This window comes from Cyprinus carpio, chromosome A18 (assembly GCF_018340385.1).
Source record: "Cyprinus carpio isolate SPL01 chromosome A18, ASM1834038v1, whole genome shotgun sequence".
Lineage (NCBI taxonomy): Eukaryota > Metazoa > Chordata > Actinopteri > Cypriniformes > Cyprinidae > Cyprinus > Cyprinus carpio.
In genome coordinates this window covers 22,822,850-22,836,510 of record NC_056589.1, presented here as the reverse complement: position 1 = coordinate 22,836,510, position 13,661 = coordinate 22,822,850, and the positions used below count along the sequence as shown (strand labels likewise).

At 34.4% G+C, this 13,661-nt stretch overlaps 2 protein-coding genes across 3 annotated transcripts; both read left to right on the top strand.

Moving 5' to 3' along the window:
* The first annotated feature begins 166 nt into the window (after window positions 1-166).
* Window positions 167-6,908, top strand: tat (tyrosine aminotransferase). Its single transcript, XM_042775489.1, has 12 exons — window positions 167-276; window positions 978-1,266; window positions 1,636-1,740; window positions 1,926-1,993; window positions 2,068-2,226; window positions 2,843-2,981; window positions 3,076-3,128; window positions 4,731-4,883; window positions 4,965-5,093; window positions 5,190-5,273; window positions 5,983-6,081; window positions 6,195-6,908. The coding sequence occupies exons 2-12, from the start codon at window positions 1,026-1,028 to the stop codon at window positions 6,333-6,335; spliced, it is 1,371 nt and encodes a 456-aa protein (XP_042631423.1). The 5' UTR covers window positions 167-276; window positions 978-1,025; the 3' UTR covers window positions 6,336-6,908.
* Window positions 6,909-8,875: 1,967 nt separating this feature from the next.
* Window positions 8,876-13,575, top strand: zgc:56622 (uncharacterized protein LOC326033 homolog). Of its 2 annotated transcripts, none has more exons than XM_042775486.1 (10): window positions 8,876-9,197; window positions 9,743-9,913; window positions 10,011-10,127; window positions 11,784-11,861; window positions 11,939-12,055; window positions 12,216-12,328; window positions 12,434-12,521; window positions 12,603-12,686; window positions 13,124-13,206; window positions 13,506-13,575. In XM_042775486.1, the coding sequence occupies exons 1-10, from the start codon at window positions 9,108-9,110 to the stop codon at window positions 13,537-13,539; spliced, it is 975 nt and encodes a 324-aa protein (XP_042631420.1). In that variant the 5' UTR covers window positions 8,876-9,107; the 3' UTR covers window positions 13,540-13,575. The 2 variants fall into 2 exon arrangements, with proteins under 2 accessions (XP_042631420.1, XP_042631421.1); XM_042775487.1 differs by having other exon boundaries at window positions 8,925-9,197; window positions 9,756-9,913.
* Window positions 13,576-13,661: the final 86 nt, after the last annotated feature.

Genomic DNA, 13,661 nt, shown 5'->3' with positions numbered 1-13,661 from the left:
GTGCAGATCCTGTGCGTCACAGGCTCATCGCAGGTTCTAGAAAGAGGAGGATGAGGTTCAACCCCAAAACTATAGAATTTTAGACTTATGATGTAACGGGGGAGTTTTGGACTGCCCTCGGTCTACACCAATGGAAATGTGGGCAGGGTTCAACACCCATTTTACGGGGTATAAAGCCGGTTTATGAACCGACTTAATCATTCTATGCACAAATTAAACTATTTAACTCATCCACCGCTATTGGAGCGTGATTTTTATTATAAGCAACTTAATAAGGTATTTATGTTACATTATAAATTCTGCATGTTGCTTATAAAGCAAGGGTTTTTTTCATTTAGTGTCTAAAATAAAAATCTTTATTGTGACACATATGTTTTGCATATTTTTTAAACAACATAAAAATTCATATTTTAGAATAGATATAAGAATATTAGAATATATATAAGAATATTGTCTATTTGACGAAGGTTAGATAATATTAAAATTCTACAGTCGTATATTAATCTGATTATTTAGGCAAGTGTTTTTTGTATGTGATGTATATCTATATTTATGTGCCTGCACTTTGTATATATGCATTGCATTGCGGTGTTTGACTTATTTATTCAATAGCCTATAATTTTCGCTTTGCAAACTGCCAACTTTGTTAAAGACGTTTTGAATAAAATTCTAAAAGCTGTCACACGATACTGATTCTAATTGAAAGCGCTCATACTGTTTCTATGGTTACCTCCTCAGCTGGGCATTTGTTCGAACGAGTCTAGCTATTTAATGTACCGCAATTTAATTAAACTTTTGTAGATATAGAAACAATGTTTGAAAATGTACGTAATACTGTATGTATTAAAATGTTTACTTATTTGTCAATAAATAGAATATAAAATCAAACTCTGTTTTTGACGTCTGTCTAAAACCCAAAACGTTAAGTATTTGTCAACATATTTTACTCTACAAATGTCAACTTTTTCATTCCTTAGACATCATCTCTTTCAAAAGTGCACGGACCAAAATATAAAAAATAAAAAATGTCTTTTGTGGTGAAAATGAACGGAGCTCCGAACAATGGCATCAACGGGAACGGTGTGCATCATGTGAGTGTGCGGACTCATGTGAGTGTGAACCCGGCCAAACTGAAGAGCCACAGGCAGAGATGGAACGTCAGACCTTCAGAAATGTCCAAAAAAACACTCAATCCCATCCGAGCCATAGTGGACGGGATGAAACTCACTCCAAACCCCGAGAAACCCATGATTGCTCTATCCATTGGTAATTATGGATCAAATAACCTATTTATATGCATATAACTCCATAAAATGTAATTTCTTTAAAATGTAAATATTTGTAACTTAGTTCCATAATCAGCTGGGCTATAATTAAACACTTAAACCTTAATCACAACCTTTTTTTTTTCAAATGACAGGTGTTTAGTTATATATTTAGTTCTTCATATTTGTCAAATGTAAGATATTTAGTTAGACAGAAAGTGAAAAACTGTTTGTGTTTCATTGATGTAACTAGGTGTTAGTTTGTCATTACAATTTTTTATTTTTGTCTCATTCAACTTAAGTGTAGTGAATATTCTTTTTGCTAAACGGTTAAATGTAAATGTCTGTTTTGGGCTTAATTTTCAACTAGGTGACCCTACTGTGTTTGGGAACTTGCCAACAGATGACACTGTTTTACAGGCAGTGAAGGAGGCCATAGACTCACACAAATACAATGGCTATGCTCCCTCAGTAGGTAAGACTTACGCATTCATTTTCTGCTTAATTAACAATGTAATGCTGAAATTTTATTTAAAAAAAAAAAATTAATTGCTGCATTTGGTATGCAATGATTAAATAGCCCCTACCTTGCTCTTGCATTCTGAAAAAATGTGTAAGATTTGCTCTTCATGAAAATAATCAGCATTTTAATTACATTAGGTTACCAAAAAAGCAGAGAAGCTGTTGCAAACTTTTACAGCTGTCCAGAAGCTCCACTGGAAGGCAAAGTAAGTCACATCCATAATTTGTAATTTTTCATATAATGCTTTTGTAAGCTGATGAGGTTTTTTTTAATCTGTAGGATGTGATCTTAACCAGTGGCTGTAGCCAGGCTATAGAGCTGGCCATCAGTGTGTTGTGTAACCCAGGAGACAATATCTTAGTTCCACGTCCTGGATTCTCCCTCTATAAGACACTGGCAGTGTCTATGGGCATCCAAGTCAAGTTCTACAATCTGCTGGTGAGTAAATCACACTGATAGCATCAGTGTTTAAATCAAAAAAGTCCATCTCCTCAGCTTAGCTTGGAGTCAGAAACAAAATACAAGTAAAATACAATATAAGTGCAAAATAGAAGTAGAGAATGTTTTAGAACAACCTTTCTGTCAACAATAAGAAAAAATATGGAATTGCACTGTACAAACATGTGAGAAGAGAGTGGGTGGGATGGGGCGTGTTTTGGGGCATAAAAGACTAGGGGACGGATTGTGGAGTGGATGGGGAAAATTGCTGTGTCATTCCTATATGGTCCACATCTGGGACCGATAAATAAAAACAACCGCATACACGCACATGCAAATAATACAGAGAGACATACCTCAATAATACCATTGTTTTCTGTAGACTTTAATATATACTGTATAAATAAATGATAAGTGTTATAGATCCTAACACAACTGAGATAGGAATAATTTTATTTGCAAAAATTAAACGATATAAGGATGCCTTTCAATTGAATTCAATATATTCTTCTTTAGCACTTATATAATCCCTTTTTTCAGTTCTACAATAACTCCTGACTGTGTCATGCCTAAGATGAGTTTCTTTCTAACTTCAGTTGATCTTTTGATCCTTTAGCCCGAGAAGTCCTGGGAGATTGATCTTCAGCACCTGGAGAGTCTGATTGATGACAAAACAGCCTGTCTGATTGTCAATAACCCATCCAATCCGTGCGGTTCTGTGTTCACCAAAGAACACCAACATAAGATTCTTGCAGGTGAATGTTCAGTCAAATAATACTTTATATCAACAGAAATGTTTATCTCCGGAAACTCCAGGATATTAATCTGATAATATTCTATGTGATCTAGTGGCATCAAGAAACTGTATCCCAATCCTTGCTGATGAGATCTACGGAGACATGGTGAGTGCACAATGAATGCGGGAATACTTAAGAACGGTTTATTTTCCAAGCTCTGTCCACTTTCAGCCAACTTTTAATGAAACTCAAAGTACTCAAAGGTCAAATAGACCACAGGTCTTCTCACAGTGGTCTTTTACGGAGTTCACACTCTACACTCACCTAACATAACCCCTGTTAAAGGATTTGATTTACTCTAGCTTATTTGTAAGACAATTTTTAACCATAGCAAATTTTTTTACACTCCTAAAATTAGAGGCTCTTTATTGGCATCTATGGTTCTATGAAGAACTGTTAACATACACAGAACATTTCCATTGCACAGATGGTCTTTAAAGTGGAAATAAGGTTCTTCAGATTTTTACAATGTACTTCACACTTAGAAAAAATGGTGCTTTAAAGAACTGTTCACTCAAAGGTTCTTTGAGGAACTCAAAATGGTTCTTCTATGGCATAGCTGCGAAAAAAAACCCCTTTGGAATTGCATTAAAGTGTACTGCAGTTAGGAAGCATCCTTCTGTTGGGTGGTGTGCGTTTCCCCGGCTCAGCTCAGCCTCGTTTAGCAATAGAAACTACATCAGCACTGGAGGGATTAGAGTTGTGTGTTGTGAATGGATGTTGGCCAGAATTCTGGGCTTTAGGTCATGAAGGGTAGTGAAGATAGAGGAGAGGGCAATGGGTCCATGACTCTGGACAGTAGTGGCCAAGAGAGAACGTTTGTATTCTGGAAAATACGGCTGTCGGTCTGAGGTGTTTTTAACTCAGTAAATCAGTTGGGGTTGTAAGCTAAGAGTGAGCGGCTTGAGTGCACCTCAATGACTTTGCACTTTTCATCACATGTGTTTGTGGTTATCACATGCGTGAAGCTTGACGTAATGGAGGCGATACAGAAGGAAGGGAGAGGAAAGGCCCCCTTGTTTCATTGCAGGTAGAATGTTGACTGGCTGGATGTGTTTTTGAGCTCCATCTGGTACAGTGTCGAGCACCCCATGTGGCCTCGCTGTCTGGACCCTGTTAAAAACAACAAGATCAACAAAACATACTTTCGTGTTTGAGCATGTGAATTAGGGCCAGCACCCTAAATTGCAGTATCTTAGCCAATGGGAGATGGGGCGGATCCATCGACCAGACATGAAGCCATAATCGTAATTAGAGCCAGCCAGGCGGACGACCACAAAACAGCTACAAGCAAGGAACTCTCTCTCTCTCTCTCTCTCTCTCTCTATCGCTACCCTTATAACTTTCTTAGTCCCCCATTTCTAAACATCCATAATCTTTTTCTGGCTCCTCCATCCAACAGAATGGCAGCAGCATGCAGAAAATTCTAGAATGCAACTAACATACTATTATCTTTACAATTATCTACATATTGTTATCTTTACAGTCATAAAGGCAGCCTTGGTGAGCAAGTTTCTTTGAAAAACATTAAAAAATCTTTTGATAGAAAATCGTTCGTCTTGAATTTTTACCTTTAGTTTTGCATTTAATCTTTATTTTAAAGATTATTTCTTGTTATATTATATTATATTTCAAATATGTTTCAAGAACAATATTGCTATTTACAGTGTTGAAATGAGTGGGCTGAGTGTATCTGTTATTCTGCAGGTATTTCCAGGCTGTGATTTTCAGCCTTTGGCACCTCTCAGCAGTGACGTGCCCATCCTGTCCTGTGGTGGTCTTGCCAAGCGTTGGTTGGTTCCTGGCTGGAGAATGGGCTGGATCCTCATCCATGATCGTAATTACATATTTGGAACCGGAGTAAGTATAAGCATCTCACCTGTAGAAGAAAATGAAATACACACACACAAAACATATCAATAATGCTAATATTCACTCTAGATTCGAGAGGGTCTTGTAAAACTAAGCCAGCGCATTTTGGGACCCTGTACTGTGGTTCAGGGTGCATTAGAAAGCATTTTGAATGACACACCACCCGAGTTCTACCAAGGCACCATCAGTTTCCTAAAGGTAACAGGAGAGGAGAAGAGAGGAGCTTTAGAGAGAAAAGCTTTTAGATTCAACATCTGACTCTGACAATAACACAATTTTTATGCTCCTCTTTAGTCAAACTCAGAGATATGTTTCTCAGAGTTGTCAACTGTTCCTGGACTGAATCCAGTGATGCCATCGGGAGCCATGTACATTATGGTAAGTGGAATTTTAAGTATTATAAGATAAGAGGGGTTGAAAATAAATAATCATTGTTTATAAACTTAAACTAAAGGGGTAGTTTAACCGAAAGTTACAATTTTGTCATCATTTACTTTCCTTTATTGTTCTCCAACTCCAAAATGACAATTTTCAATTGTAGGAAAGGGACAGGGCTTAAGTGAACTAAATTATTGGAATAGGCATACATCACCAGAATTTTTTTTATTAAAAAGTATAAGGTCAAAAAAAAAAAAAAAAAGGAACATATGCATGAATAAATTATTCACAATAAGCTTAATAATATGTTTTTAGAAACTAAATAGGATGAATTTTCTTTTCATGCTAGATTAAGTTGAACCTGTTAAATGGTGCAGTTTAATTCATAAACAAATCATTCAGACTGGTTTTGTGAACTGGATCAAATGATTCAATAAAAAGATCAGATTTAAAATGGTTTATTTTTCTGCATTTTTATTTATACTTAAATGGTGCTTTTTGAAATGACATGAGTATGAGTAAATAATGTAATGTAATAAAACTGTATTTTTGGGTGAACTATCTCTTTAAATGGCCTGATAGACACTTAATCATACTTGGCACATTTGCTCATCAGGATGTCCATATTAAGGATTGAGCATGTTTGCAAAAAGTGCAAAGTTGCAAGTTATGCAGAGGGTAAATGTATTTTATGCTGGCTCTTTCTCAGGTGGGGATTGAGATGGAACACTTCCCAGATTTCCAGAATGATGTGGAGTTCACTGAACGGCTGGTCACTGAGCAATCTGTGTTCTGTTTACCTGCTACGGTGAATTATTCATCTCCTTATCTTATCTTATTCTGTTACAGTGCATTTTACCTATTATTTGTCACAAAGATTGGTTGCAGCCATTCTGATACCTAAGTTGTTTCTTTCTGTAGGCATTTGAATATCCAAACTTCTTCAGAATTGTGGTAACAGTCCCGGAGGAGATGATGATTGAGGCATGCATTCGGATCAGAGAATTCTGTGCACGTCACTATCGACCTCGGAGCCAAGACAGCCACGAATTGGACCAGTGAAAGAAACAGACAGAGAAAGAAAGCTCAAAGGAGGAAATGAAATATTAAAGGGCAGAGCAAAGTGGTGTATGAAGCTGAAGAATGAATGAAAGTGTTTTAAGAGAGGACACACTTATGTGCATTACATGTGACATGCTTTCCCTTTTTAGGAAACCCACAGTTCTATGAAAACATCATATTTATATTTTTATATGTACTATGGCTAGTATTTTATAGGGAAGGGATGGGAGGGTAGGTGGTTTGGGGGTTATTGAATGAATATGCAATTTGTTCATTATTGTAAAATATTGTAGTCTTTTTTTCCTACATTGTTTTTCCTACATTTTCCCTACATTGCAAGTTTGGGGAGCCTTGTTACCAAACCATAAAGACATTTCATGTGTAACCTGCATGATGTGAAGTATTTTTCCTATATTTGATGTTTTAGGTATGGAATATTTTGTAGTGCATGTGTTTAATTTGCATGTTCAACCACTTGGGTTGGCACATATACAGTATTAAATCGAATGTTTTTTAGATTTATGTTTTCAGTTGTTACACCTCAAAAATTATTTAAATAAAATAGTATCTCAATATGTGACCAAAGTTTATTATTATTATTATTATTTTATAATCATAGGCTCTTTTCCATCCTAACACATAATTATGTAAACACATAATAAGAGATGCCGTTTCAGCATGCAAGAGTTAAGGGAAGTTATTTTGAATAAGGTTACGAGAGATAAATCATTTATAATAAATACTGAAATATTCCATAAAAAATGGGGGTGGGATTGGGGGGGGGGATGGGGTGGTTCTGATGATATGATTGATTGATTGATTTCCATTTACACTAGTCACAGACGTGTACGTTTTCGCAAAATGAGTCTAAATCCTATCTAACCTTGATTTATTGCTGGGGAAATATCATGTTAATACATGCAAATGGAAAAAATTTAAGTTGTGCTTTAATAGTTCTATACAAGTTTGTAAAATTTGTAAAATTGTAAAGTATTTAAAAAAAAAGAAAAAAAGAAAGTTGTGTTCATTTATTTTGTGGTACGTTTGGATGTTCCGTCTTGTGTTATATAATATGCGATTAAAATAACAACATAAACAATTATTATTTAAAAAAATACATAAAAACATAAATTCTATCTATTCTTTTAACTGTTCTTTTCACGATGGGATGCTATTCGATCAGATAAAATGCATTAAGTTGCATAAAGTGATTCAGACAGATTTTAAAGTCCCCCTGTAGTCAAAAATTTTATCCTTTAAAACTCATGCTTGATCATCAAAATTACATTAAAAAAAAATTTTTCTTGTGAAAATAATTTTCTCATGCCTTAAAATAGCTTGAATTCAACTCTACACCCTTGCCTCATTTACTATACGCGAATATATGAATACGCAAATTAGCCCCGCCTCCACTCAGTCATGAGCCAGAGCCTCTATGGAGCCTCCTGATCTACTAAATGATCCGTAGTAAACGCGATACAATGGCAAGTGGAAATATTGGTTTAATCAAGCCGTATGTGTTTGAACCAGAATTAAACTGGTATGCTCAACGTAAGCAAGGAGACTGATGGCTAAATTCGTGAAGGAAAACATTTTCTGTTTGCGCTGGTTTATACATGGATAATGACTGCCAAAAGTGTTTTTACTAGCGGACAACTACAGTGGATACTGTAACATTCATTAAATTTACTTACATGACGATGATGTGTCCTCAAAACGCCTTAAAGATTCAAATGCAGCCAAGTTTGTGATTCTATATAACGCCCGCGAACATACGCGTGTGACGTGGCTGTCAAGAGGTGCGTCAGTCAAAACAAAGTTTTAAATGTTAAAACGGCTTGCCATACGTCTATGACTCCGGGCTAGTTTTACACTGCTGCCGCGGGTTATTATCCAAGTTAGCGGTTCTAAATACAAATAAATAAGCGCTAACAGCACATGACATCGTGAAAATAGGGGGAAATATTAACAGTTAGCTAAACAGCTACAGAAAAAAATATAACTGTTACCGGATTAACCTGGCTGCCTTCTCACTAGACCCTCTGCTTTGCAGCACAGTTAATGATACGCTGAGGATAGGATCCTTTGACGCGATTTTGGGAAACTACAGTTTTAAGGAGAAAATACTCAGCAATGGGGCTGATAAATGGATTGGCACATGGTTTGTCTAAAAGCATTTTTTAAAAAAAAAAACCCACAGACAAATAAACAACATAAAAAACTTGATTTTCACTAAGGGGGACTTTAAATGCTTTTGTGTCACTCTGATGCTCTCTAGTGTTTGATGCATAAATTACACAATGCAAAGAGTGTTCCTCAAAGGGAAATCTTTGCTCTTTTCATACCTTTCTATACTTTGATAAAAGATAATTAAAGGTTAGAGGTCAAAACTTACATTTATTTAAAACATTTCAATTTAGCTCAATCAGCTTTGAGGATACTTCCTGATTTGCTCACACACTTCTTGGGGAAGTAACACAGGATCACATGAGCTCTAAGGTCACATTGACAACTGTGCCAACAGCCTGTAGTTTCAGGAAACATACATACGGGAACAATAGTGGTAAATGATCTGCACACACATACACATACGCACAGACACACTCCTTGTCAAGTTCAATGATTAACTGCAAAGATAAAGAGAAGGCAGTTCTGCTTAGACTGCAAAGAGGAAGATTTGAGCTAGAAATATAGAGGCATAGGAAAACGACAGGAAAGACAAGTCAATCCACTTAGCCGCTTCTCATTTTACATTGCACAAATCTTTCTTACATGGAGGAGAGCACTGAACAACCTAGGAAGATTGAACTAAATGATGGCACATACATGCCACTACTGGGACTTGGAACATGGAAGCCAGAGGTAGCATTACATTTCTACAATGGCCTCATACTAACTTAAAAATCTAGACACTTTTTAACATTTAGATTTACTTGAATTGTGGTATGGGGAACTGTAGGGGCTAGTTGTCACATTGGGAAGTTACGTGGACAACTAAAGTCCGAAATTTCATTGCACAAATGCTAGCAGTGATTTTGTATGTTGGTAATAATATGGTAATAATAATAGGCTATTTGATAACAGGTTTCTATTGTGACAATTTGCCCCACGTAGTAGCCCCAATACATATACTAAAACTTTAACTAAAATTAAAATGAAAGCAGAAAATCAGATCTAATTAAATATATTAACAGAAACTATAATAGCATCTCAATTACACTAAAATATCACACCGATATGATATTATTTGCTCTTGTTTCCCTATGTCTTTTGACTTTGAGTCTTAATTTTTTAAGACTTGACCATGTCAAGGACAGTGATCTTGCCATCTTTAATAGTGTAATAAAGTCATAACCTTATGCAACAGAAACTAGCAATGCTTTAATGTTTTACTACATGATGAACAGTCCACTTGCCCAGATATGTGTCAGAGGGCAGCTGAGGCAGCGATCGCTGCTGGATATCGGCATATAGACACAGCCTACAGCTACCAGGTTGAGGAAGAGGTGGGGAAGGCCATCCAGTCCATGATACAGCAGAGCATCATCAGACGCCAAGACATGTTCATAGTCAGTAAAGTGAGTTCAAGTCATGTTGGCGCTCTAAGATTAAATCAATGTGTGCACATTTAAAAGGAGCAAATCATCATGAAATATTGATGCTTCTCTTTTCCAGCTGTGGTGTACCCATCATGCCCCTGAAGACATTCCTGTTTGTTTGAATAAATCTCTGAATGACCTTCAGCTTGACTACCTGGACCTATACCTAGTTCACTTTCCAGTGGGACTGAAGGTAATGCAAGAAAAAAAAAGAGAGGAAAAAAAGAAGTTAGATGAATAATTATTTTGAATGAAACTTATTTGAATTATAAATACAATTATTATTCATAAATGTATATTTATATTTACATTTATTTACAAATATATTAATTTTTTCCAAAAGTAAATTCTAAAACAAAAAATAAATATAATACAACACATACAAAAATTATATAAACATAAATATATATAATATATATATATAAATATAAAAATAATACAGTACAGACCAAAAGTTTGGAAACATTACTATTTTTAATGTTTTTGAAAGAAGTTTCTTCTGCTCATCAAGCCTGCATTTATTTGATCAAAAATACAGAAAAAAATGTAATATTGTGATATATTATTACAATTTAAAATAATTTTTTAAAATGTATTATACTTTAAACTGATGCAAAGCTGAATTTTTAGAAATCCTTTAGAAATCATTCTAATATGATGATTCATTATCAAAGTTGGAAACAGTTCTGCTGCTTTATATTTTTTCAGAACATGTGATACTTTTTTAGGATACTTTGATGAAAAAAAAGTAAAAAAAAAAAAAAAAAAGCTATGTTTTTTAAAATATAAATATTTTGTAATAACAATATACACTTCTGGTCAGTAATATGGGGTCAGTAATTTTTTTTCCTTTCTTTTTTTTAAATAAAATCAATACTTTTATTCAGCAAGGATGTGTTAAATTGATAAAAAGTGATAGTAAAGAAAATATATTATTTGAATACATATTATTAGAATTTTTTTTTATTTTGAATAAATGCTGTTCTTTTTAACCTTTTATTCATCAAATATATTAGACAGCAGAACTGTTTCCAACACTCATAATAAATCAGAATATCAGAATGATTTCTAAATGATCATGTGATAGACTGGATGTTACACTGAAGGCTGGAGTAATGAAGCTGAAAATTCAGCTTTGCATCACAGGAATAATTATTTTTTTTAAGTATATTCAAATAGAAAACTATTATTTTAAGTTGTAATAATATTTCACAATATTACAGTTTTTTCTGTATTTTTGATCAAATAAATGCAGGCTTGATGAGCAGAAGAGACTTCTTTCCAAAATATTAAAAATAGTAATGTTTCCAAACTTTTGGTCTGTACTGTATATATACAAAACAATTTACATTTATTTCCTATATACACAAACACGTGTGTGTGTGTGTGTGTGTGTATGTGTATGTATATATATATATATATATATATATATATATATATATATATATATATATATATCTATATATATATATATATATATATATATATATTACTAGTATTTTACTACTACTACTACTATAATACTACTAATAATTATAATAAGAATTGGATTTATTATTATTATTAGTAGTAGTATTTTAACCCAATTATATAAAAAGTATAAAATGTCATTCAGCCATTTAAAGTGGTATTTAAGTGCCCAAATACTTTTCTACTACATAAATAAATATTAGTATCAACATAATATTTATCAGTAGTCTCCGAAACATAGTTTGGAGAGTTCAGTATTGACACAGTTATCAAAAGATTTTATGTAGCCTCTGCATCAGTTACTATTTTTAATCTGCTAAATGATTCGTAGATCAAATTCAAGTATACTAATTGTTTGCTATTTTACAATAACTTACAGAAAATGGGTGATGAGCTTTTCCCAGAAAAGGATGGGAAGATCCTTACAACTGACATAGACTATGTGGATGTGTGGAAGGTAATGCTAACCACTAACACTAATAATAACAAAATTATGTATTCAAGATCTTTAGAGTGTGCTGCCATCTGTTTCAGGGAATGGAAGCTCTGAAAGCCACAGGAAAGGTGAAAAGTATCGGTGTGTCTAACTTCACAATCGAGCAACTGGAGAGATTGCTATCCGTGGCCAAAATCCCACCTGCGGTTAATCAGGTGCACTAACTGGGAATCTCATATTCCCAGGATTAGATTTTACATCTGACAAGGGGTAGATGAAATTACTGTACGTAGGTTTGAGTAACCTATGAGATAAATATTTATCTCATAATATTAGCATGAGAAATATTGTTGATAGTTATTTGTATATCTGCAGGTGGAGCTCCATCCTTACTTTGTTCAGTCTGATCTGATTGAGTATTGTAAGTCCAAAAACATTGCTTTAACAGCCTACAGTCCATTTGGCTCACCTGGAAGACCTTCAGAATAGTGAGTTCAAATGTTCAAGGACCTTTTCAACCAGAATCAGCTCTTAATCTTATCAAAGCAATGAGAATGTACATCACATGCTATTTTGTACAATTGCCTCTGCAGTCAAAGAGGAGAAACGGATCCCATGATGTTACTGCAGGATCCTGTTGTTGGAGCTATAGCCAAAAAGCACAGACGGACCCCTGCACAGGTCACTTTTCTCAGTTTGAGTATTGTGCATCATCTACTTTGCTCTTTTCGGGTTTTAACGTTGCATTTGATTGTTCCGCAGGTTCTGTTGCGGTATCACGTTCAGCAGGACATTGTTGTGATTCCGAAAAGCATGAAACCCCACCACATTTTGGAGAATACCAAGGTAAACATATGAATATTCCATATATATTTTAATATCATATAGTATTTTTTTTCTCCTAATGATGTCAGCTGTTATCTTGTGGTTTCATCCTGGTATATACTAAAGCAAAATATTAAAGGGATAGCTTTAATACCCAAAAATGAATATTCTGTCATCATTTAGCTGTATGAGTTTCTTTCTTCTGTTGAACACAAAAGAATATAATTTGAAGAATGTTGGGAACCAAACAGTTGACAGTAGTAATTTTTTCCATATTATGTTTTCATCAAATGTTTTGAGTAAATGAAGACAAAATCTTCATTTTTGGGTGAACTATCCCTTTAATTGACAAACAGAAGGCCTAATACACATTTTGATCAAGATGAGAATTTCTTTTAGATACTGTAACTACTAACTGTTATAACTATTAACTACCACTATTATTTGTCTGGGTGCAGATCTTTGATTTCACTCTGGATGAAGAAGATATGAATGCTCTCAGGTCTCTGAATCGAGGCTGGAAGGCCTGCATCATAAAACAGTAAGAATATATTTTTAAATCGTATGTAAAACAGCATGAAATATGCAACAATACACACTTCAAACAGTAGATTCTACATTGTTGTTACATGATATTAATAGTGTTACATGTTTATAGTTTATTATTAATATTTTGACTTTTATAGGATATTCCTTTCAATCCATTTGGAAATGGAAGGTCTTATTAAATGCATTGCATTGTGGGATACAGTATATAATGAGGGTATTTTGTTCATAATGTGAAAAGTATACTTACTACATACAGCTAGTAGTAAACTGGATGGTGTTGTTGCTCCTCAGATTGGAATCGCATCCCTTCTATCCCTTCAAGTGAAATGCTTTTAGCCTTGGATGACCAAGAACCCACCTAGAAAAAAATGACCAAGCACTTCTGGAGGCTGGAGCAAATAAGACACTTTCATGATTGTTAGGTTCAGGCATTCATATGTCAATATC